General features: G+C 46.0%; 2 protein-coding genes across 7 annotated transcripts in view; one reads left to right on the top strand and one right to left on the bottom strand.

The window, feature by feature from the left end:
- The window catches only part of MERTK (MER proto-oncogene, tyrosine kinase), a 132,334-nt gene extending 127,968 nt beyond the window's left edge, over window positions 1–4,366 (bottom strand). Inside the window, exon 1 of one of the 2 annotated variants that reach the window (XM_037994306.2) lies at window positions 4,084–4,366. In XM_037994306.2, the coding sequence (XP_037850234.2) occupies window positions 4,084–4,144 (61 nt within the window). In that variant the 5' untranslated portion in view covers window positions 4,145–4,366. The remainder of the gene's footprint in view (window positions 1–4,083) is intronic. The other variant, XM_037994305.2, reaches the window with a different exon arrangement.
- Window positions 4,367–17,527: 13,161 nt separating this feature from the next.
- ANAPC1 (anaphase promoting complex subunit 1) overlaps window positions 17,528–23,128 on the top strand; it is a 117,461-nt gene continuing 111,860 nt past the window's right edge. For 2 of the 5 annotated variants that reach the window (XM_037994280.2, XM_008008372.3), the window contains exons 1-3: window positions 17,528–17,792; window positions 20,757–20,993; window positions 22,286–22,447. In XM_037994280.2, coding sequence (XP_037850208.1) covers window positions 20,781–20,993; window positions 22,286–22,447 — 375 coding nt within the window. In that variant the 5' untranslated portion in view covers window positions 17,528–17,792; window positions 20,757–20,780. Of the gene's footprint in view, window positions 17,882–20,756; window positions 20,994–21,259; window positions 21,375–22,285; window positions 22,448–23,128 lie in introns of those variants that run through there. The other 3 variants (XM_037994281.2, XM_037994284.2, XM_037994285.2) reach the window with 3 other exon arrangements.

Raw genomic sequence — 23,128 nt, forward strand, 5'->3', positions numbered from 1 at the left:
AGGAAGGAAGGAAGGAAGGAAGGCAGGCAAGCAAGCAGGGAGGGAGGGAGGGAGGGAGGGAGGGAAGGACTGATCAGGTTGTGAGAAGCATTATCAGGAAATTAAATTTAAGGGATAGTGGGCTGTATGCGTATGACACTTTGGCAGGTGGTGGTTACTGGGGAAGGCCTCTCAAGGAGAACCTCTGAACTGAAACCCAAAGGATGGGAAGAAGCCAGCATGCTGAGATCTTGGGGAAAAGGTTCCAGCCAGAGGGAACAGTCAGTGCAAAGGCTGCTCAGGCCCTAGAAAGAAGACACAGGTGGCTGGAGTAGTGGGAACAAGTGGGAAGTGAATGGAAATGGGTCAAAGAGGTTCGCTGTGAGTCTCTGCAAATTCTAGTAGGGAACAGGAAGCCACTGGAAGATTTTCAAGTGGAAAACACAATCAGATTCATTTCCAAAATCTCATTCTGGCCATGACATGGAAAGCGGCTGTTTCACATGTGTGTTCAAGGTCCCAGCTCAGTTTTTCTACCCGGCAGCATGTTCCCAATTCACAGGCATAAAAAGATTGAACCTCTTCTTGACTGATGCTGACTAGTAACTCACTGGCCCTTCACCTACAATTATCTGAAAATTCTTTCAAAAATTAAGATTTAAAAATATAATTATTGGCTGGGCGTGGTGGCTCATACTTGTAATCCCAGCACTTTGGGAGGCCAAGGCGGGCAGATCACCTGAGGTTGGGAGTTCGAGACTAACCTAACCAACATGGAGAAACCCTATCTCTACTAAAAATGCAAAATTAGCCAGGCATGGTGGCGCATGCCTGTAATCCCAGCCACTCGGGAGGCTGAGGCAGGAGAATTGCTTGAACCCGGGAGGCGGGAAGTTGCGGTGAGCCGAGATTGCGCCATTGCACTCTAGCCTGGACAGCAAGAGCGAAACTCTGTCTCAAAAACAAACAAAAAAAATTATTGTTAATTTTTAAAAAATTGTATTCAGCTGTGCATGGTGGCTCATGTCTATAATCCCCACATGTTGAGGGGCTAAGGTGGGAAGATCGCTTGAGCCCAGGAGTTCAAGACCAGCCTGGGCAACATAGTGAGACCCTGTCTCTACAAAAAATAAAAAATTAGCCAGGCGTGGTGATACGTGCCTGTGGTCATAGCTACTTGGGAGGCTGAGGTGGGAGGATCACTTGAGCCCAGGAGGTTGAGGTTACAGTGAGCCGTGATCATGCCATAGGACTCTAGCCTGGGTGGCAGAATGAGACCCTGCCAAAAAAAGAAAGAAAAGAAAAGCAAAGCAAAGCATTCCACTTAGCACTTTAATGGGTCAGAATAATTATCTAAAAAGTATTCATTTTTAAAATATGCACCACGTACTTTCAAAAAGCATTTGAAGCCTTTGTAATAAAGCCCAAAAGCAACACAACAACTTAAAAGTTCCCTCTAGGAAGATGTTTCCCATATACTGGAATACATGTTACAATATCAGTTTGGAAGAGACATATTAACATTAAAGAATCTCAAAAGCCTAATTTACTCTAAGGGTTGAGTTTAGCTACACACATAGCCTCATCATGAGCTAAGTCCTCATAATGCGTTCATTGTTATCCACATCTATATTTATCTTACTTATCTTACTCCATCCTCTCCCTGGCCCTTCAGAGAGCCACCGCTTGCCTCATTTTGCTGCTCAATGGCACCCCCATCAGAGACTGAGCAGAAAGACTGGAAAGTCTCAAAATGCTCCTGGTTTGGCAGTTCCAGTTTCTGTGTGTGCATGTCTTTGTCAGATGTGTGGTGTGTATGTGTGTTGGGGGGCAGAGGGGAATTCCTGGGTTAAAGTGATGCTTACATTTTATTTATCCATTCCTCTATACTTCTACAGTGTAGAATCTACACACACATTCTCATTAGCTCTCTCTTTCTTTCTCTGTCTCTCCTGTGTGGTCAGCAAAGCACTCAGACCCACAATGTGTAATAGGAAAATCTTAAAATTAGATGGAGCGTCCAATTTCCATTTTTAATTTCTTCATACAGCACTCCTTTGTGCTGTACTTCTGCCAGTGAGAATCCCATTCTTTAAGCTTTTCACAAGGTGAGACAGAATACTGTCAGACATCTCACAGGTAAAGTTCAAAACAAAAAGCAAAAAGTGCAAGAAGAACAATTGGTGAAACTTTTCATTCTTCCAGCTGGGTGGATTTTAAAAGGTCTTTTTATGATTGTCTGATTAAAGTTGATTGTCAGCTACAAACTTTTTTTTACAGCCTTTTAAAAATTTAGGAAAACAAAAGCACTCCAATCTTTAAGTATTTAACACAAAACTATCGTTCCCATTACTTTCTCCATAGTTCTCACCACATTCACTACCTCCAAGACTATTCATGGCCAGCCCTCACTAGTAGCAACATACAACAGATTTGCAGCAGATTATGAAAAATGGGTCTGGCAGAAATGCTGAGGAATTTTTGAAGGTTTGGTGGAGGGCGGGGGGGCCGTGGAGAACAGGACTGCTTTCGTTCTTTGCCTGGTTTTTGGCTCTTAAAGTTTGTTTCAAATTGCTGTGTTGCCCCAAATTATAATTGCTTATGTAATTTAACGTGGAAAAAGGGGTGCATTGTTTAAGAATTTTTCATTTGAGTAAATGAGCTTTCAAAGGAAAATCTCAAAGGAAAAACTTTTAAGTAACTTACTTGACTATAAATTAAGCTTTCCAGGTATTCCTAAAAAACATCTTTGACTATAATAGGTGAAGGCTAGTCAAGTGCATTCACGACCAAAAGAGATAAAATCTGCATTCTGAATGGAAACAGAAATCTTTTAGCTAAGAGAAAATACTTGGAATGTGTTTGTTTAGCATTTTCCCCCTTTCTCTTTCGGGTAAAGCCTGGTAAGTTTATTCCAGCTTCCTCAAGAAGTGCATCAGTGATCAAACTTGAAATCTGTTCATCACTCACTCCCCAAATAAGCTCTTCATGCAGAATGAAACCGGCCTTCCTTGCCTCCACTTATCAATCCAGCAACTTGTATTAAAATGCCTGGAACAAGCCGGGCGCGGTGGCTCAGGACTGTAATCCCAGAACTTTGGGAGGCCGAGGCGGGCGGATCACGAGGTCATGAGATCGAGACCATCCTGGCCAACATGGTGAAACCCCGTCTCTACCAAAAATACAAAAATTAGCCGGGCGTGGTAGCGCGCGTCTATAGTCCCAGCTACTCGGGAGCTCGGGAGGCTGAGGCAGGAGAATCGCTTGAACCCGGGAGGCGGAGATTGCAGTGAGCCGAGATCGCGCCACTGCACTCCAGCCTGGCGACAGAGCGAGACTCGGTCTCAGAAGGAAAAAAAAAAAAAAAAAAAGCCTGTAACAACACTTGGTTGCGTCCAGATAAACGTAAACGCTGTCGAGCACCGTAAGTTCTGTTCTGCCGTAACAGGAGTGAAAAGAACGCTCCCCTTTTCCAGGTCCCCACACTCTCTGGGTGCCCCTACAGAGGGATGCTAATAGTGTCCGTAAGGGCCCGGTGGGAGCAGCCAGGACTGCCGTCCCTCCCTGGCCGGACGCTCGGCCTCAGTCTATCGCGGCTCCTGGACTGCAGCTCCGACTCCCGCAGCCCGTTCGTTCGCCCCACGCCGGTCCCTCGGGAGACCGGATCTGTGGCCCCCGGAACTCCCGCCAGATCGGGGCTCCACCATGCAACTCTGTCTAGTGGAAAGTTCTCGTCGCATTCCAGACCAGACCTGCTACCTACGTTCCACTCGTAGGAACTTTGGGACTTGTAGCGCGCCCAGCGGAGCTCGATTTCCTCCTCGGCGGTGAAGAAGGAAGGCTGCAGCCCCAACCCCGACCCGGCTTCACCACGACGCGCACCCACAAGCCGGGCTGGGTGCCCTCGTGACGCTTGAGGGACCGCGGTCAGTGGACGGAAGGTTCGCCTGCGCCCCCTTCTCTGGCACCGCAGTGGGTGGAGGGTGTTTGCAAACTTGTCCAGCAGCCAGGCGCGCCCCTGTGGACGCGCTCACTCCCCGGAGCCCCCTGCTTCCTCCTGGGAGCCCCCACCCCCTCGCCTGGCCCCCAGCCGGGCGCACTCACCTCTACTCCAGAGCGCGGGGAGGAAGAGGCCCAGCAGCAGCGGCAGCGGGGCCGGCCCCATCCCGGGGCTGCGGATCTGTAATTTCTCTCCGGACGGACGGACAGATGGACGTCCCGAACCTGCCCTGTCGCCGGCTAAGCGCGCCAGCGAAGCTCCCTGTCCAGGCGGCCCCGGCAGCGAGTGGAGAGTGGTGGAGCCCAGAGGCCGGCGGGTGGTGCCGAGGGCTGGAAGGGGCGGGCCGGGGGCCGAGCCGAGGCCGACCAGGGCTAGAGGAGAGGGGCGGGCAGGGGGGCGAGTCCCGGCGGGCGCCGCAGGTTGGAGTGGGAGGGGGCGGGAGGACGAGGGGGAGGAGGGGCGTAAAGGGGAAAGGGAGGGGGTTGGAGAGGAGGGGCGGGCCGAAGGCCTTCGTGGGGCGCATGGCGGGGAGCTGGGAGGAGAGGAAGGGGAGGGGGCTGAGAGACCGAGAGGGAGCTGGAGAGAGAAGTGAAGGGGAGGTCCAGAGGAGACGGCTCTGGCCGCTGCGCGGGTCCGGTGCCCCACACCTGTGGGTGGGAGATAGGGAAGGACAGAAAGTGGCAGAGGAGTGGAGGATGCCCGAGGCAGCCCCCAGACCCAAGAGGAGGGTCCAGAGGCGCCCCCGCATTCCAGGCTTGGCTGACACAGAAAACCCTGGCAGCGCCGCTCCCAGAGGCCAAGGCCACGGCGGCAGCGCTCCCTGCCGAGCGCTCCTCCACATCCATTCCACTGGCCGCCGAGCGCCTCCTGGGTACCTGGCCCGAGGTGCGCTACACGGCCCTGGCGTCGAGGAGCTCACCGCCCCTGGGGGAGGGGTTCCTGGGGAAGGACACTTTGCTGTGGCTCCTTGACGAGCCAGAGAGAGGTGACACTCAAGGAGGGAGATGAAAGTGAATGACAAAGTGCAGAGCAGGAGTTGGGAGAGGGGAAACCACAGCACGTTACTCTCATGGACCTCCACAAGGTGTGCAGGGTCCAAGAGGCAGTAGCAGAGAGTGAATCGTAAGAGAAATGTAACTACTTATACTAATAATGGCAACAGCAACTTAATTTATATACATAGTTTCTTAAAGGTAACACTTTTAGAATGAATGTATTTTAAGGTGGTCCCTTTAACAACGTAACATGAGCCAAATCATGTCCCTCTGCTCAAATCTCCCCAAACCTATCAGTGGTTCCTGCTGTCTCTCCGCATAAGCCACGGTTCTGCAGTGATCTCCGAGGTTCTGTGTCACCTGGTCCCCTTTCCTCTTTGGCCTCACCTCCTTACGCCTCTTCCATTTACTTTGGTCTCTTGTCAAGCAGTCCCTTGACCCCTACACTGGCTAGACAATTCCCGTAGATTTGGCTACGGGAAGGAGACAAGCAGCCCAGATGGATTTAGACAGGTTATTACTTACACCGACAGCAAAAGCAAAATCAGTGTGGTGTCAACTCCATGCATCTTTAGGCCCACAGGATAACACCAAACTGGAAGGGCGATTGTTATCCTATGGGTCCACATGATTAAAAAAAAAAAAAAAAGGACAACATGAGCCCTGCGGCTGAGTAGCCAAGTCTAAACCACACCAAGCAGTTTTATAGACTTCACAGCAGCCTGGTGCTGTATGCTTGGAGGGAAGGGGGCTGGGAGGTGGAGGGAAGGATATGGGAAGTCCTGCAGTCAACTGAAACATTGGAGAAGGAAGAGAAATGGCCTTGCAGCAGTCTCCCGCAAGGTAGGGATAGGAAACTGCCTCCCAGTGGCTCCTCACCAGGCTTACCTATCCCTGCTTTAGGGGAAATCGCAGGGCAGTCCCACAAGACTTGGCTCAGACCATAGTCATACCTTGCCTACATGGCCTCTAGAGATGTGCAAGATTGCCAGGAGCACCTCAGCAGAGCTGTTCTCCTGCAATTTCCTTGCTATTGCTCACATATACCAAGTACTCCTCTGCCGAAAGGTTTTGCACTGGCTGTTCCCTCTGCCTGAAATGCTCTTCCCCCAGACACACAGCTTCCCAGTTGACTCTCCTCCAAGTCAGCTCAAATCTCACTTTCTTGTTGAAGCCTGCCTTGTACAATATTCTTCAGCTATCTACCGGTGTTTGACATACCACCCCAAACATCGTGGTGTAAAATGTCAGCCATTTTATTAGATTCCTGGATTCTGTGGATCGGAGGTTTGGACAGAGCACAGGGGAAATAGCTTGTCTTTGCTCCTCCATATCTGGCTGGGACCTTAGGCTCAAATAGTGGGGATTAGAATCATGTAAAGCAAATTATAGCCTGCGGGCCCATGGCCTCTTTTTGCAAATAAATGTTATCGGAACACAGTCATTCATGTTGGTAATTGTGACAGAGATTACGTGGCCCACAAAGCTATGCAGTATGGCCCTTTAGATAAAAAGTTGGCTAACCCCGATCTCAAGGCTCGTTCACTCACATAGCTGCCATCTGCACTGGGATGACTTGGGCACTAGGGCTGCAGACTAACTGGAGCACCTAAAGGAGGCTTCTCCATGGTGGCCTTGGAGTAGCTAGAAGTCTTGCATGGCAGCTCAGGGCTCCAAGAGCAAGCATTCCAGTAAACAAAGAGGAAGCTTCATGGGCTTTTATGTCCTAGCCTCCAAGGTCACATAACTCCACCCTACTCTCCTGATGGAAGCAGTCACAACCCCACCCTCATGGGGAGCAGCCATAGAGGTTCAAGCCCAACCTCTTGAAGAAGAAGTGTCAAAGAAGTTGCAGTTATGCTTTTAAAAATCCACAAATGCCAAAACTTAGCTAAACTGTGGGATGTCTGCTCTGCAATGTTAATTTTGTACTTGGTGTGCATCCAAATGATACTGCAATTTAATGTCCTAATTATTCAAGTGATCAGACTATGTGTAGGGAAATATGAGCAACAGACAAACAAACAAACAAAAAACAACCTGGACCCCATATTACTTAACTATTTCCAAGGCTGTTGTGCAACTTCAACAAGAAGACACTTACCTGGAACCCATTCTCCATGCCCACTGTGTCTCCTGTGTCAGCTAAGGCTCTGTGTTACAAGTAGGAGCCCCTACTGTTTAATACCTAGGAAAAAGAGAGAATGTTAAAGGCCTGCAGCAGTGTTCATCCAAGGGCTAGGGAAGATTACCCCCACTGATTCAAGTGTGAAAGAGCTGTAGCCAAGGTAAAGTGGCATTGTGGTCACAATCTATGTGTCAAACATGTTCAACATATCAGTGACAGGACTTGAGGCTTCCAATTGAAGGTCCCATAGGGGCGTGCCAGGCCACACACAAATGAAATGTGTGAAGATGTAGTCCTCAATGACCCTATTTCTAAACCCACACCTTGCTTCTCTTTGCCCTCTTACCTCTGTCCCCTACCCCTTTCAGCTCTGTCTACAGCTATACCTGTAATTTATTTCCCCCTCCTGCCTCTAGTCTACCATGTAAATCTCCCAGTTCACCTCCCTCAGAAAGCTTCTATCCCATCAGCTGGGTACAGTGGCTAACGCCTGTAATCTCAACACTTTGGGAGGCTGAGGTGGGCAGATTACTTGAGGTCAGGAGTTCGAGACCAGCCTGGTCAACACGGTGAAACACTGTCTCTACTAAAAATACAAAAATTAGCTAGGTGTGGTGGCACATGCCTGTAATCCCAGCTAAGGTAGGAGAATTGTTTGAACCTGGGAGGCAGAGGTTGCAGTGAGCTAAGATGGTGCCACTGCACTCCAGCCTAGGCAACAGGTTAAAAAAAAAAAAAAAAAAAAAAAGCGAGCTTCAGACCACTTTGGCACTTCGGATCACTTTGGTACTCACTCACCCAGCACTTAGCATCCATACCAGAATACTCTAGTAACAGCACCCTGGTTTTCCTTCGGTGAACCATGCTTCCCACACTCACTTCCCTGTCCCTGGGTCTGGATGTGAGATTCTCTTTGCCGTCTTAAGACCATTATCTGTCCCTACTCTCTAAAGTCTCTGGCTTTGACTCTGATGTCATCAGACTAGACCAGCCCTGCTTGCTGCAGCCTTGTAGAGACGCCTGAGACTCTCCTAATTCTCTGAAGATGCAGTGCCTGCATCACGGTCACTCCCTTTACACTATCCCTGCCATAACTTTTGGTAGTTTCAGTACCTTATAAATGATATTTCAACACCACAGCTTCTAAACCCCTTGACCTCTTGTCCTCCATTCAGTATTCTGAGCAATATATTAGAAATGTAAGTGCCAAGTTCTTAAAATTTGCTGGATAACTGGAATGGTGCCCATAAGAAAGTCAACTCATAATGCCGAAAATCTTGAGGGAAGTACAAGCATCTTGTAGTTTCTTGGATAACACAGATAGTGAGTGGAAGAGACCCTGTTCAGTGTGCTGAACAACATAATGGGAGTATAGGTTTATGGCCTTTGGGGGCATATATTTTAGGTAATGTAAAACATTTGAAATATTGAATCAAACACACATATACAAGTGCAGTTGTATAATTTTTTTTTGGGATGGAGTCTCGCTCTGTCGCCCAGACTGGAGTGCAATGGCGCAATCTCGGCTCACTGCAAGCTCTGCCTCCCGGGTTCACGCCATTCTTCTGCCTCAGTCTCCCGAGTAGCTGGGACTACAGGCGCCTGCCACCATGCCCGGCTAATTTTTTGTATTTTTAGTAGAGACGGGGTTTCACTGTGTTAGCCGGGATGGTCTCGATCTCCTGACCTTGTGATCCGCCCGCCTCGGCCTCCCAAAGTGCTGGGATTACAGGTGTGAGCCTCCGCGCCCGGCTTTTTTTTTTTTTTTTTTTTTTTTTTGAGACCAAGTCTCGCTCTGTCACCAGGCTGGAGTGCAGTGGCGCGATCTTAGCTCACTGCAACCTCCGCCTCCCAGGTTCAAGTGATTCTCCTGCCTCAGCCTCCTGAGTAGCTGGGACTATAGGTGTGCACCACCACACCCAGCTAATTTTTGTATTTTTAGTAGAGACGTGGTTTCACTATGTTGGCCAGGATGGTCTCCATCTCTTGACTTCATGATCCACCCACCTCAGCATCCTAAAGTCCTGGGATTACAGGCGTGAGTCACTGCGCCTGGCCAGCTGTGTAATCATTAAGTGGAAGTTAAACTGGGTTTCACCGCTAAAAAATTACTGAACAGATCCAACATCTAGAGTTTGTTACAGCAAGAGGACACAATATAGCAAAAAGCAGTAAAGTAAGAATAAGCATCTCAGTCAAAGGCTATTCATGACCAGATAGGCCAGGTGCCAGCTCCTTTGTCCTAGTTTCTGTAAGGAACATGGCAGGATGCACTTTCTCTGTTGGATCAAAAACCATTGATGTGTGCATGGAATACCTCGGAAACAGGGGCGTCCAAAATGGAGGCTCAGTTGGGGATTTTTATATTTTGCTGGTCATAGACATAGTCTTAAGGCATAACCAGCCTCAACAGCAGAACCCTGTGGCAGGGGATGGAGGGGTCTCACTGAGACCAGGTGCAAATCATTTATGTCATTGTTTTCAAAAAGCAAAGTTGATGCTAGTACAAGTTTCCCTGAAGCTCCTCAGAAAAAAGCAACGTTATTAATCAGTATGCTTCATGCCCTTGGCCAGGGGTCATTGCCACGCAGGAACGTCAGAACAGTTCAAGCTAATTTCAGGCCTGCTGGAATTAATCCTCACAGTACAATAGCTTTTATAGTTGTTGCAAAGCGAAATGGTAGAAGTAAAACACGCCATTCAGGACAGTGAACACGATAGTGGAATGAAGCATTTCCTTTAGTGGTTTCTTGGAGTGTCTTTCAAGATAATCCATCCAATAGGCTGAAAAACTCATTGGAAGTAAAATCTCACTCTCATCCCATTGGAAATGGGGCAGCACCATTTAAAGATGCTCCTCATTGAGTTGAACAAGGTACAGAACGCCAATTGTTGAGCTTTTATAGTTAGTGGGTAAGTGATAACCCATTTAGCATCCTGGAAGAGGCATGAGAAGCGTATTTAAGTGTTACAGTTTGTTAGAAAGATGAGCTAGGGTCAGGTGCGGTGGCTCACGCCTATAATCCCAGCAGTTTGGGAGGCCAAGGCAGGCAGATCACGAGGTCAGGAGATGGAGACCATCCTAGCTAACACGGTGAAACCCCATCTCCACTAAAAATACCAAAAAAATTAGCCAGGCCTGGTGGCACATGCCTGTAGTCCCAGCTATTCAAGAGGCAGAGACAGGAGAATCACTGGAACCTGGGAAGCGAAGGTTTCAGTGAGCTGAGATCGCGCCACTGCACTCCAGCCTGGGCAACAGAGTGAGACTCCATCTCAAAAAAAAAAAAAGAAAAAAAGAAAATAAAAGAAAAATGAGCTAGTGGGCTAGGCATGGTGACTAATGCCTGTAATCCCAGCACTCTGGGAGGCCGAGGAGGGCTGATCACCTGAGCTCAGGAGTTAGAGACCGGCCTGGCTAACATGGTGAAACCCTGTCTCTACCAAAAAAAATAACAAAAATTAGCTGGGCATGGTGATGTGTGCCTGTAGTTCCAGCTACTCAGGAGACTGAGGCAGGAGAATCACTTGAACCTGGGAGGTGAGGTTGCAGTGGGCTGAGATGGCGCCACTGCACTCCACCCTGGACCACAGAGCGAGACTGTATCTCAAAAAAAAAAAAAAAAAAAAAAAAGAAAAGAAAAGAGAAAATGAGATAGTGTGTTTTCTCTGTGCTGAAAAGTACAATGGAAGTTGCCTTGTCTGGCACTTGTATCTGTTACGGAATTGGGAGTTCTGTTATGATACTTCCTTTAACATGCTCACTCACATACTAGGAGGCCGAGAGCCCAGTTTTTGAAATTGTTGGGGTGTAATGATGGAGAAACTAGGACATTTCATTCCATGTGCTGAACAACAGACTGGAAATACTAGTATCCAGCTTATGTAATTTGTTGGGGGGAGGTTTCGGAGGCAAAGTCAGGTTCTGTGTTTAAAAGGCTCAAATCACCACAGTCAACTGCATATGGCAAGTACAATTATTAGAGCATGTAGCGGTTGCATTGCGAGAGGTGAACAACAAAGTGGAAGGATCTGGGTCTAGCCCTTGTAGCTTTTGGAAACTTAGTATAGGTACGAAACTCCTTTCGCTACGCTGAACAATATCTATGATATGCAAATATGTAAACATTAGGGTTCACTGGGGCACTGAAATGATGCTTAGAGGGGTCTCAAGTCAGCATAAAACCATACTGGAAATACAAAGTCTAGCACTTGAAGTTTGGGGAAAGTGAGATGGTGGATGTAGGCCAGGCACAGCGGCTCATGCCTATAATCCCAGCACTATGGGAGGCTGAGCCAGGCAGATGGCTTAAGCCCAGGAGTTCGAGACCAGCCCAGGCAACATGGTGAAACTCTGTCTCTACAAAAAATACAAAAATTAGCCAGGCATGGTGGTGCATACCTGTGGTCCCAGCTACTCAGGAGGCTGAGGTGGGAGGATCGCTTGAGCCCATGAAGTCGAGGTTGCAGTGAGCCAAGATTGTGCCACTGTACTCCAGCCTGGGCAATAAAGCGAGACTCTGTCTTTAAAAAAAACAAAAACAAAAAGAGAGAGAGAGAGAGAGAGATGGCTGCTGAGACCAGCTCGGTTGTGGAGACCCCAACTCAGCTGGGCTAGAGGAATTAGAGACACACACACAGAAATATAGGTTGTGGAGTGGGAAATTAGGGGTCCCACAGCCTTCAGACCTGAGAGCCCCAAACAGTTTGACCCACATATTTGCTGACAGCAAGCCAGGGATAAGCATTATTTCTATAGATTATAGATTAACTATAAAAGTATTCCTTCCGGGAAACAGGGATGGGTCGAAATAAAGGGATGGGTCTGGCTAGTTATCTGCAGCTTGAACATGTGCTCAAGGAACAGATCGCTCATGCTATTGTTTGTGGTTTCAGTAAGTGATTTTCCGCCCTGGGTGGGCCAAGTGTTCCTTGCCCTCATTCCAGTAAAATGACAACCTTCCAGCGTGGGTGTCAAGGCCATCACAAGCATGTCACAGTGTTTACGGCCAGTTTTGGGGCCAGTTTATGGCCAGATTTGGGGGCCTGCTCCCAACAGATGGCAGATGTAGAAGACTCCATTCAGCGTGCTGAAGAACATACCAGAAGCACAGAGGTCTAGGTTTTGTAGTTTATTGGGAAACTGCACTTATAATTTATTGGGAAACCACATAATGCTTGTAAGCAACTCCATTTAGCTTCTTGAGCAAAATACAGTAGTCTAAGTGCTTTGTCTTTGTAGTTTTAGAGGAATTGCGATGGCGCATACAAAAGGATTCCATTCTACTTGCCGAAACCATCCTGAAAATAAGTTTCTTCTTCTTGTAGTTTGTTGGAGGAATGGAGATGGTACATATAAGAGATTCCATTTGCTGCACAACATGCTGAAATTAGAGGTCTGGCTCTTGTAGTTTCCTGGGAAAGGCTGGTGATTTGGTGATCTGTCAGGTAGCAGACAACAGGAAATCAACTGATTTTTTATATATATATGTGTGTGTATATATATATATATATATATATATATATTGAGACAGAGTCTTGCTCTGCCCAGGCTGGAGTGCAGTGGCACAATCTCAGCTCACTGCAACCTCTGCCACCTGGGTTCAAGTGATACTCCTGCCTCAGTCTCCCGAGCAGCTGGGACTACAGGCACGAGCCACCATGTCTGGCTAATTTTTGTAGTTTTAGCAGAGACGGGGCTTCACCATGTTGGCCAGGCTGGTCTCAAACTCCTAACCTCAGGTGATCTGCCCACCTTGGCCTCCCAAAGTGCTGGGATTACAGCTGTGAGCCAACGCACTGAGCTCAATAATGATTTCTTTTCTTTTTTTTTTTTTTTTGAGATGGAGTCTCACTCTATCACCCAGGCTGGAGTGCAGTGGCATGATATTGGTTCGCTGCAACCTCTGCCTCCTGGGTTCAAGCGATTCTCCTGCCTCAGTCCCTCAAGTAGCTGGATTACAGGCGTTCACCACCATGCCCGGCTATTTTTTTTGTATTTTTTAGTAGAGACGTGGTTTCACCATGTTGGCGAGGCTGGTCTCAAACTTCTTTTTTTTTTTTTTTTTTTTTTTTTTTGAGACGGAGTCTTGCTCTGTAGTCCGGGCTGGACTGCAGTGGCCGGATCTCAGCTCACTGCAAGCTCCGCCTCCCGGGTTTACGCCATTCTCCTGCCTCAGCCTCCGGAGTAGCTGGGACTACAGGCGCCCGCCACCTCGCCCGGCTAGTTTTTTGTATTTTTAGTAGAGATGGGGTTTCACCGTGTTAGCCAGGATGGTCTCGATCTCCTGACCTCGTGATCCGCCCGTCTCGGCCTCCCAAAGTGCTGGGATTACAGGCTTGAGCCACCGCGCCCGGCCGGTCTCAAACTTCTGACCTCAAGTGATCCGCCCGGCTTGGCCTCCCAAAGTGCTGGGATTAGAGATGTGAACCACTGCACCCAGTCCAATAATAATTTTTGATTGTCTGTCTTGGGGGCTCTATTATCTCCTGGCATTCTTTATGGTATTTTTATTTGCTTGCCACTAGGAGCACAATTGTGTCAAAGAAAGAAAGGAGAAAAGGAAGCCAGGAAGGAAGGGAGGAAGGGGAGAAAATTTTTTAAAAATGTGGGTGCCTGTGTGTGTGTGCATGATGGAGTTGCTGTTAGACTGGTGAGTTTTTGAGTTCTGAATTTCCTTTGGACCTGTGCCTGAAGTTGTAAAACCTAAGCTTGTGGTACTTTTTGTGTGCAAAAATTAAAAATAAAAAGCCTTTTCCCTTCCTCACAAAAGCAAGGTATAGTAATTAATCTTTTATAATAGCTTGTTTGTAACTCTGTCTGTTTCTCAACTTTGGGGATAGATGACAGGTCACAAACTTTTTTTATTATGTGTGCCATCTAACGGTATCTAGTGTAGACACACAGATTTTATTTTTTTTTTTTTTGCGATGAAGTCTTGCTCTTGTCCCCCAGGCTGGAGTGCAAGGGCACCGTCTTGGCTCACTGTAACCTCTGCCTCCCAGGTTCAAGAGATTCTCCTGCCTCAGCCTCCGGAGTAGCTGGGATTACAGGCGCCTGCCACCATGCCCGGCTAATTTTTTTTTTTTTTTTGTACTTTTAGTAGAGACGGGGTTTCACCATGTTGGCCAGGCTTGTCTCGAACTCCTGACCTCAGGTGATCCACCCGCCTCAGCCTCCCAAAGTGCTAGGATTACAGGCGTGAGCCACCGTGCCCAGCACTGCACTCCAGCCTGGGCAACAGAGCAACACTCTGTCTCAAAAAACAAAAAAAACCCCCAAAAAACAAAGAACAAAAAACAAAACAGTGTGTGGATATCATTTTTACTGGAGTGACCCTGTATTGTAACCATTGCTGAATGATTGCTTTTTCTTCTGCAGTACTCCCCAGGAAATATTCTTTGTTAGCTTGCTTGATGAGATGAGCTGCTATAGTAGTCAATCCCGTTAGACTTGGACCATTGTTTGTTTGAAAAACCGGAATCTGTCACACGCCCTGAGCCCTTTATTTATTATTCCCCTTATTCAGTTCCAGGGACTTCTCCAGTAGTGACAACTTGGCGGCCGCCGCCATCTTCTGGCAGAGAAGAGCCAGCGTTAAATACAGAGACCAGCGTGTAACTTTTTGAGAACCTGTCAAACTGTTTTACCAAGTGGCTGCACCATTTTACATTCCCATCAATTATGTACAAGGGGTCAAATAACTCTAAATCTTCATCAACACTTGTTATTGTCTCTCTTTTTGATGATAGCTATCCTACTGGGTGAGAAGTGGTTTTGGCTTTTATTTCTCTAATGACTAATGATGTTGGTCATCTTTTATTGTCCTTTTTGGCCACTCGTATAATATATTTTTGGGAAAATGTATATTCAAATCCTCTGCCTATTTTTAGATTGGGTTGTCTTTTTATGTTGAGTTGTAAGACTTCTTCACATATTTTGTATAATAGACTCTTATCAGATTATTTGCAAATCTTTTCTCCCATTCTGTGAGTTCTTTTCACTTCCTTGACCATACTTTTGAAGCACAAAATTTAAAACTTTTCTCCAATTTATCAATTATTTTCCTAGGTTCCTTGTGCTTTAGGTACCATATTTAAGATATCATTGCCTAATCCAAGGTTATGAAGATTTATATCTATGTTTTCTTGTAAGTGTATAGCTTTACTCTTCATTTTTTTTTTTGAAATGAAGTCTCGCTCTTGTCCCCCAGGCTGGAGTGCAATGGCATGATCTCAACTCACTGCAACCGCCGCCTCCTGGGTTCAAGTGATTCTCCTGCCTCAGCCTCCCGAGTAGCTGGGATTACAGATGACTGTCAGCACACCTGGCTATTATTATTATTATTTTTTGTATTTTTAGTAGAGATGGGGTTTCACCATGTTGGTCAGGCTGGTCTTGAACTCCTGACCTCAGGTGATCCGCCTGCCTCGGCCTCCCAAAGTGCTGAGATTACAGGTGTGAGCCACCGCGCCCGGCAGCTTTACTCTCATATTTGGGTCTTCGATGCACTTTAATTGTTGTATATGGTATGTAGTGCAAATCAAGATTCATTTTTGCCATATGAATATCCAAATATTGCAACACTAAGTGTTGAAAAGATGCTTCCCTCCTTCATTGGCTTTTGCAAGTTTGTAAAACAACAACAACAAAATCACTGGCCTCACTCTGTAACTGAGGGCTGCACATACAGTCTTCCTTCCAAAGAGTACAGTATGGAAAGTGGGGAAATGGTAACATCACAGTAGAGAAATCTGACAAACACTATCTCAGTTAGGTGACCAAGGTTGACATCAGCAGCGATAAGCGATGCTGTTGATAAGTACCTTTGATATGATGTGATGAAAATGACACTTTATCTCTATGATCTTCCTTCCCCAAATCCATATCCCCAGGCTAATCATGAAGAAACATCAGACGAATTCCAGTTAAGGGATATTCTACAACTAATACAGTGGCTTACGCCTAGAATCTCATCTACTTGGGGGGTTGAAGCAGGAGGACTGCTTGAGCACAGGAGTTCAAGGCTACAGTGAGCTGTGCTTGTGCCAATGCACTCTAGCCTAGGCAACACAGCAAGACTCTAAAAAAATTGAACAAAGTATGAATTTTAATTACTAATGTGTTGATATTTCATTAATTTTAACAAATGCACTATACTAATGTAAAATACTAATAATAGGGAAACTGGATGTAGAAACCGGGTATAGGGTATGTGGGAAATTTTGGAACTATCTGAAATTTTTCTGTAAATCTAAACTTTTTTTAAAAAAAATTTTTAAAATATTGGCTGGGCCCAGTGGCTCACACTTGTAATCCCAGCACTTTGGGAGGATGAAGCGGGAGGATCACGAGGACAGGAGTTTGAGACCAGCCTGGCCAACGTGGTGAAACCCAGTCTCTACTAAAAATACAAAAATTAGCTGGACGTGGTAGCGGGCGCCTGTAATCCCAGCTTCTCAGAGGGCTGACGCAGGAGAATCGCTTGAACCAGGGAGGCGGAGGTTGCAGTGAGCCGAGATCGCGCCACGGCACTCCAGCCTGGGTGACAGAGCGAGACTCCGTCTCAAGAAAAACCACACACAAAAGTTTAAAATATCAATTAGGTATATTTGTATTTATTTAACTGTTTCACGAATCTTTGTTTCTATCCTTTCTCCTATAACCCATTCTTTTTTTTTTTTTTTTGGAGACAAGGTTTTGCTCTGTTGCCCGGGCTGGAGTGCAGTGACGCGATCATAGCTCACTGTGGCCTCAAACTCCCGGCTCAAGAGATCCTCCAGACTCCCAAGCAGCTGGGACTACAGGTGCGCGCCACGACGCCAGGCTAATTTTAAAAATTTTTCTTTTGTGCAGACAGGGTATCGCTATATTGCCCAGGCTAGTTTCAAACTCTTGGGCTCCAGCAATCCTCTAGCCTCGCCTCCCAAAGCGCTGGGATTACAGGCGCGAGTGGTCGCTGGGGTTCTTAACTTGGGTCTTTGAATTGCCTCAAGAAGTATCTCTGAATCTGGGAATTGCAAGCAACGTTTCTGTGAGGACCTTCACACCGTTCATCGACTATTCGAAGAAGAGCATGGACCGAAAAAGGCCTAGAGCACTGCACGTAGAGAAAATCAGCAACCCCTGCTCCCCGCCATCAACCTAGCGGTGCCTACCTCCACGTGGGTCAGGAGGCGGAAGCGAAACCAGACAGAAAAAACCTTTAGATCTATAAGGCAGTTCAGGTCCCTAGTGACATGAGCTAAAGAGAACTTGGACGCCAGGAGGATCCCATCACTGTACGGACTCTAGCAGACAGAATCCAGCTTAGGGGTTCAGATCAATCGCACGGAGGAAAGAGCCCGCCAAGTTCTAGCCTAACGCGGTCTTCCCGCAACGGCGCAGGCGCTAGGACTGCTAGGACGCCGCGCGCCTACCGCGATGCCCCGCCCTGGCGCGAGGCAGGACGGGAAAGTCAAGATGGACGCGTCCATTTGAACGTCTCGCATGCCTTCCTGCCATTAGCACTGGCGCCCGGTGCTGTTGCCCATTCTTCCTCCGGAATAGGGGAGGGAGAGGGAATGAGAAGCTGCCGCGGCCGAGGAGTCACTGTGACGGACCCCGCCGCTGCCCTAGGGCCTACTCGGCCCCTGCGCCTCCGGGGAGCAGCCGGGGCTCGCCGCGCCTGACGCGTCCCGAGTTATACAGGTGCGGGCCCTGTACCGCAGCACTTGGTGGTCTGTCGCGCGCCGCGTGACTCTTGCATCCGCCCCGAGGCCTATCCTCCTCTCGTGGCCGTAGGTCTGGGAACCCGGGGGACTGGGAACCTGAGGGAGGGCCCTGAGCGTGCCCCGGGGCTGAGGGGACTCCCGGCCTGGGGGCTGGGGTGCTCCTTCCAGCTCATTGGTTGCCAACCTCTTTTCTGAGCTGCCCGCAACATCCCATGTACAGCCTTAGCTTCTAGATTGCCCCCCAGTCCCTCTGAGCTGATTTTCTCAGGCCCGGGCTCTTAGCCTGTTTTCACCGTCCTCTAGAACGGCTGGCAAAGCTCTTCCTTTTTTGTGGAGACTGGAGACTTAAGCTCCCCTTAGTGTGCATTTGGGCCTTTTTTTTTTTTTTTTTTTTTTTTTGGCAGGGTAGTGTTTGTCTGTAGGAATCGTTGCTGAGACTGTTATTTATAGCATATGAATTTAATAGTATTTTTATATATAGCTGTTTATATTGTCCCTAATAAGTGAAAACATGTCTAAAAGTTTGGGGTACTGTAAAAGTATTAAATATGTGGCTTGGTACAAAATGATAAATAATTCTTTAACCATTCTGTGATTTTCTCTCAGTTATAAGAAAATAACATTATAAAATTACAGAACTAAAGTTTCATAAAGTCAAAAGTTTGTTGATGTTGGTTGTCCTATTGAATAAAATATAGGAAAACCAGCTCAATTTTGTTGTTTTCTTTTAAGTTTTTTTTTTTTTTTTGAAATAGAGTCTTGTTCTGTCGCCCAGCCTGGAGTGCAGCGGTGTGATCTCGGCTCACTGTAACCTCCGGCTCCCGTGTTGAAGCAGTTCTCTGCTTCAGCCTCCCAAGTAGCTGGGATTACAGGTGCCCACCACCACGTCTGGCTAATTTTTGTATTTTTAGTAGAGATGGGGTTTCACCATCTTGGCCAGGCTGATCTTGAACTCCTGACCTCGTGATCCTCCGGCCTCGGCCTCCCAAAGTGCTGGGATTTACAGGCATGAGCCACCGCGCCCGGCCCCTTGTAAGTTTTTTAAGGCACTTTTTGGTTGTGTTCCAAGTTCAAGTGTTCCCAGTACTCATTTATTTCTAGCAGGAGGAAAAACAAAACTTGTATCATGTTTTGTGACATAATTATATCAAGAATAACTTTTTTTTTCAAGATGGATTTTCTCTCTTGTCCCGCAGGCTGGAGTGCAATGGCGCCATCTCAGCGCACTGCAACCTCTGCCTCCCAGGTTCAAGCGATTCTCTTGCCTCAGCCTCCCAAGTAGCTGGGATTACAGGCGCCCACCACCATGCCTGAGTAATTTTATTTTTTTTTGGATTTTTAGTAGAGTTGGGGTTTCACCATGTTGGCCAGGCTTGTCTCGAACTCCTGACCTCAGGTGATCCGCCTGCCTTGGCCTCCCACAGTGCTGGGATTACAGGCATGAGCCATGGCGCCCAGCCAAGAATAACATTTAATTCACAGTAAAAATAACTTGTGGCTTTGGAGGAGCTGCAAAAGAACTACATAGGCTTTGGGCAGTTTGTGTAACCATATAGGTCTCTTGCCCTATAAGCAGCAAGTCAATACACGGAAACAACGGGGATTGCAGCAGATAAAGTGTTTTACTTGCAGGGCCACTGAACTAAGAGACAGGAAACTTCAAGTCAGCCTCCCCAAAGAGTTTTTTTATTTTTTTTCTGAGACAGAGTCTTGTTCTGTCACCCAGGCTGGAGTTGGAGTGCAGTGGTGTGATCTTGGCTCACTGCAAGCTCTGCCTCCCGGGTTCACCCCATTCTCCTGCCTCAGCCTCCCCAGTATCTGCCCGCCTCGGCCTCCCACAGTGCTGGGATTACAGGCGTGAGCCACCGCGCCTGGCCACCAGTCTCGAGGTTTTAAAGAGTTTGGAGGGTAGTGGGCTAAGGTATTGATTGGTCAGAGAATGAAGGATGAAGTCATAGGACAGAGAGATAAACCACATTCTCATGCTAATGTGGTTCCTTGATGGGGTCTTAAGACTAGCTTTTATCAGCTCAAAAGTCTTAGGCTCCTAACATTAAAAATACTGTCTATAGGAACATGGTATATATAAGCAGGTACAGGAAAGTGGGTCAAAGGGTAGTCTAATTATGCTTATCTGTACTTTTGTCTAAAGCCTGACTTCTTCCTAACCTTATGATGAAGGCTTTAACAGTTTATCTACTTTTTTTTTTAGTAATGTACTGTAATCGATTAATAATTAGATTAGTTAGATATAATAATTAATTAAAACCTAGTACCCTTAAATCTACAAGCATAACTGTTCCATGGCTAGAGTTATTCATGCCTCAGTTCTTTGGGTTTTGACCAATAATTGAAATTGATTGTAGTTATATATTTAGGTGGGATTGGGGGTATCACAGCTACTTACGACAATTGATAACTTATGTCTTTTGTAGATTGGTCACCTGAAAGCAGTTCAGCCTCTGATGAATTAGAGTAATATGTGATTTTTTATTGTTTTATTCCAACATGACAGTGATCCCTTAGATGTACTTTTCAGATGAGGTTCTGGCATCTAACCAGAAATGACCTTAAATGTTGAGAAGCCATGTAGTTATGGGACTATAGAATACAACTTGTCTGAATACTTCATATGTAAAGTATGGAAAAATTAGCATATAGTAGTAGGAAGCATGGGATAGGTGGTGCGGGACATAATTACTTGTCACATCTCAGTGGTTTCCTATAGTGGTAACTGTCAGTCTGTACTAAAATGTGATAATTGCAGTTGTCTGAAAGAATCAGATCTAAAACACCCTTTTATGTTATGACCACTTATGTACTTACCAATCTGATGTAATTACTTGACACTCTTGTAAGGATTAATGACTTATGTGTTTATGGTATTTTTATTCTAGTTTTGAGTCTGGAAGCTGACCAGAATGTGTTTGAATTCATACAGAAATAATGTTGATATTTGGAACCCATGTCGAACTTCTATGAAGAAAGGGCAACGATGATTGCAGCCAGGGATTTGCAGGAATTTGTTCCTTTTGGTCGAGACCACTGCAAGCACCACCCTAATGCTTTGAACCTTCAACTTCGCCAGCTGCAGCCAGCCTCTGAATTATGGTCTTCTGATGGTGCTGCTGGCTTGGTGGGATCCCTTCAGGAGGTTACAATCCACGAGAAACAGAAGGTTCCATTGAGTTTCCCATTGCGTTTTTGAAATGTAGAGTGATATAATCTACTTGTAATTTAAGGCTACTGAGAGGCAACTGAGAGATCAGTGTGATGCCACTTCTAGGGTAGAGTTAAGGTGTGGTAATTTCAGTACATGTTGAAAATAATGACTTTATTATATTGTCATAGCAACTTATTTAGATATCCTCTATAACTTGTGATTTTGTAATGTGAGGTTCAGTAGTATGATTGTCCATTTTAAACCTTTTTCTTTTCTCTTAGTATGTGGGGACCAGATTTCATGTTATTTAATGATTAAATGGTAGAGATTAGAAATAGTCCCTGCTGCAGAAGATTTACATGTTTCTAAAGGAGAGAAGAAATGCCACAAAACTAGGTAATCATTTTTTTTTTTTTTTCTTTTCTGAGATGGAGTTTCACTCTTGTTGCCCAGGCTGGAGTGCAATGGCACAATCTCAGCTCACCGCAACCTCTGCCTCCTGGGTTCAAGCGATTCTCCTGCCTCAGCCTCCCGAGTAGCTGAGATTACAGGCATGCGCCACCATGCCCAGCTGCTTTTGTGTTTTTTTAGTAGAGGTGGGATTTCTCCATGTTGGTCAGGCTGGTCTCAAACTCCAGACCTCAGGTGATCCGCCCCCCTCGGCCTCCCAAAGTGCTGGGATTACAGGCGTGAGCCACCGCGCCTGGCCGAGGCATGAGTAGTAAGTAGGGGAATGAGATGTAAGTGTGTGTCAGAAAATGTATACCTCCTGCCTTATTCCATTTTCATATCCCTTTGGGATACTAACATCTCAGGAAGGGAAAGCCTTCCTGAGTAGTTAAAAATGGAAACAACTTCTTATCCATTCATTTTGGTGGGTGGGACAAAGGAAAAGAAGGTGAATATATATGTGGCTGTGAAGCAGGAAGTCTGCCTTGTTCATAAATTTGCCGAGTGATTCCCATGTGCACCTCACTGTCCTTTATCTGCCCTACCTCATGTACTTAATATGTCCTTTTAGTCTCCCAAACATGTGATTTGACTTTTGAAACGGTAGAGAAGGTGTACTTTTTGTTCATTTTTGTTTTTGGCAGAGTAATGCAGAGGAATAATATAAAACATTCAATATAGAGAATTACTGAGTAAATTCTTCATGAAATTCTGTAATGTAATGCCTGTATCCACATCCTCTGTTAATCAGTATACGAAACTTTCTAGTTGTGCTTACTCCATGGGCAAATAAATTTTGTTCCAGATTTTTGAAAAACAGAGTGCTTGAATATGTTTTACATGTGTTAATTTTTAAGGAAAGCTGGCAGTTAAGGAAAGGAGTGAGTGAAATTGGAGAAGACGTGGACTATGATGAGGAACTGTATGTTGCCGGAAATATGGTGATATGGAGCAAAGGAAGTAAAAGCCAGGCACTGGCAGTTTATAAAGCATTTACAGTTGACAGTCCTGTTCAGCAGGTGAGTTGATTTGAATTTTAGCATTTGATTCACTATTTAATGCAATTTAAAAACATTTTTGTCTTAAAATTTAACAGAAATGGTAAAACCAGCATAATGATCTCAACAGCTGGATGTACATTGTAACATGGCATAATGTAATGTGAAGATAATGGCAGGAAAAAAAAAATTAATTTTATATATCATTACTTTTTTTACACTCTCCTTTGTCACTTTAATGATAATCTTTAAACACTCTGCCCTCAAGTAATTCAATTTGTTATTGCCAGCAAAAACTTATAAAACATTAAGGCTACAGAAATATTTTAACACATGATTACTATAATTGATTGCAAAGATTTGAATAAATAAAAATTGTGGGGTTCATAATGTTACAGAGAAAGGAAAACATCTGTTTTGCAACCATTGCAGTTGGCTATTATAACTGTTCTGAAAGTTGATAATGAAAGGGAAAGAATTAAGCGTTTGCCATATTTTTTCAGGAAGACATGCAGTTCATCTCCATTTGATGAAGGAAAACACTTACAGAAGAATGCTAGCTAATAAATGTAAAAGGAATTGTAGAATTAGAAAATCACCATTTTGTAACTTCCAGTGCAATAATTGTTTCAAACAAGGATTGTAAATGGATACTAACACTGTTGGTTGAAAGGATATTACCATGGCACCAACATACTACCC

The sequence above is a fragment of the Chlorocebus sabaeus genome, chromosome 14 (assembly GCF_047675955.1).
Source record: "Chlorocebus sabaeus isolate Y175 chromosome 14, mChlSab1.0.hap1, whole genome shotgun sequence".
Lineage (NCBI taxonomy): Eukaryota > Metazoa > Chordata > Mammalia > Primates > Cercopithecidae > Chlorocebus > Chlorocebus sabaeus.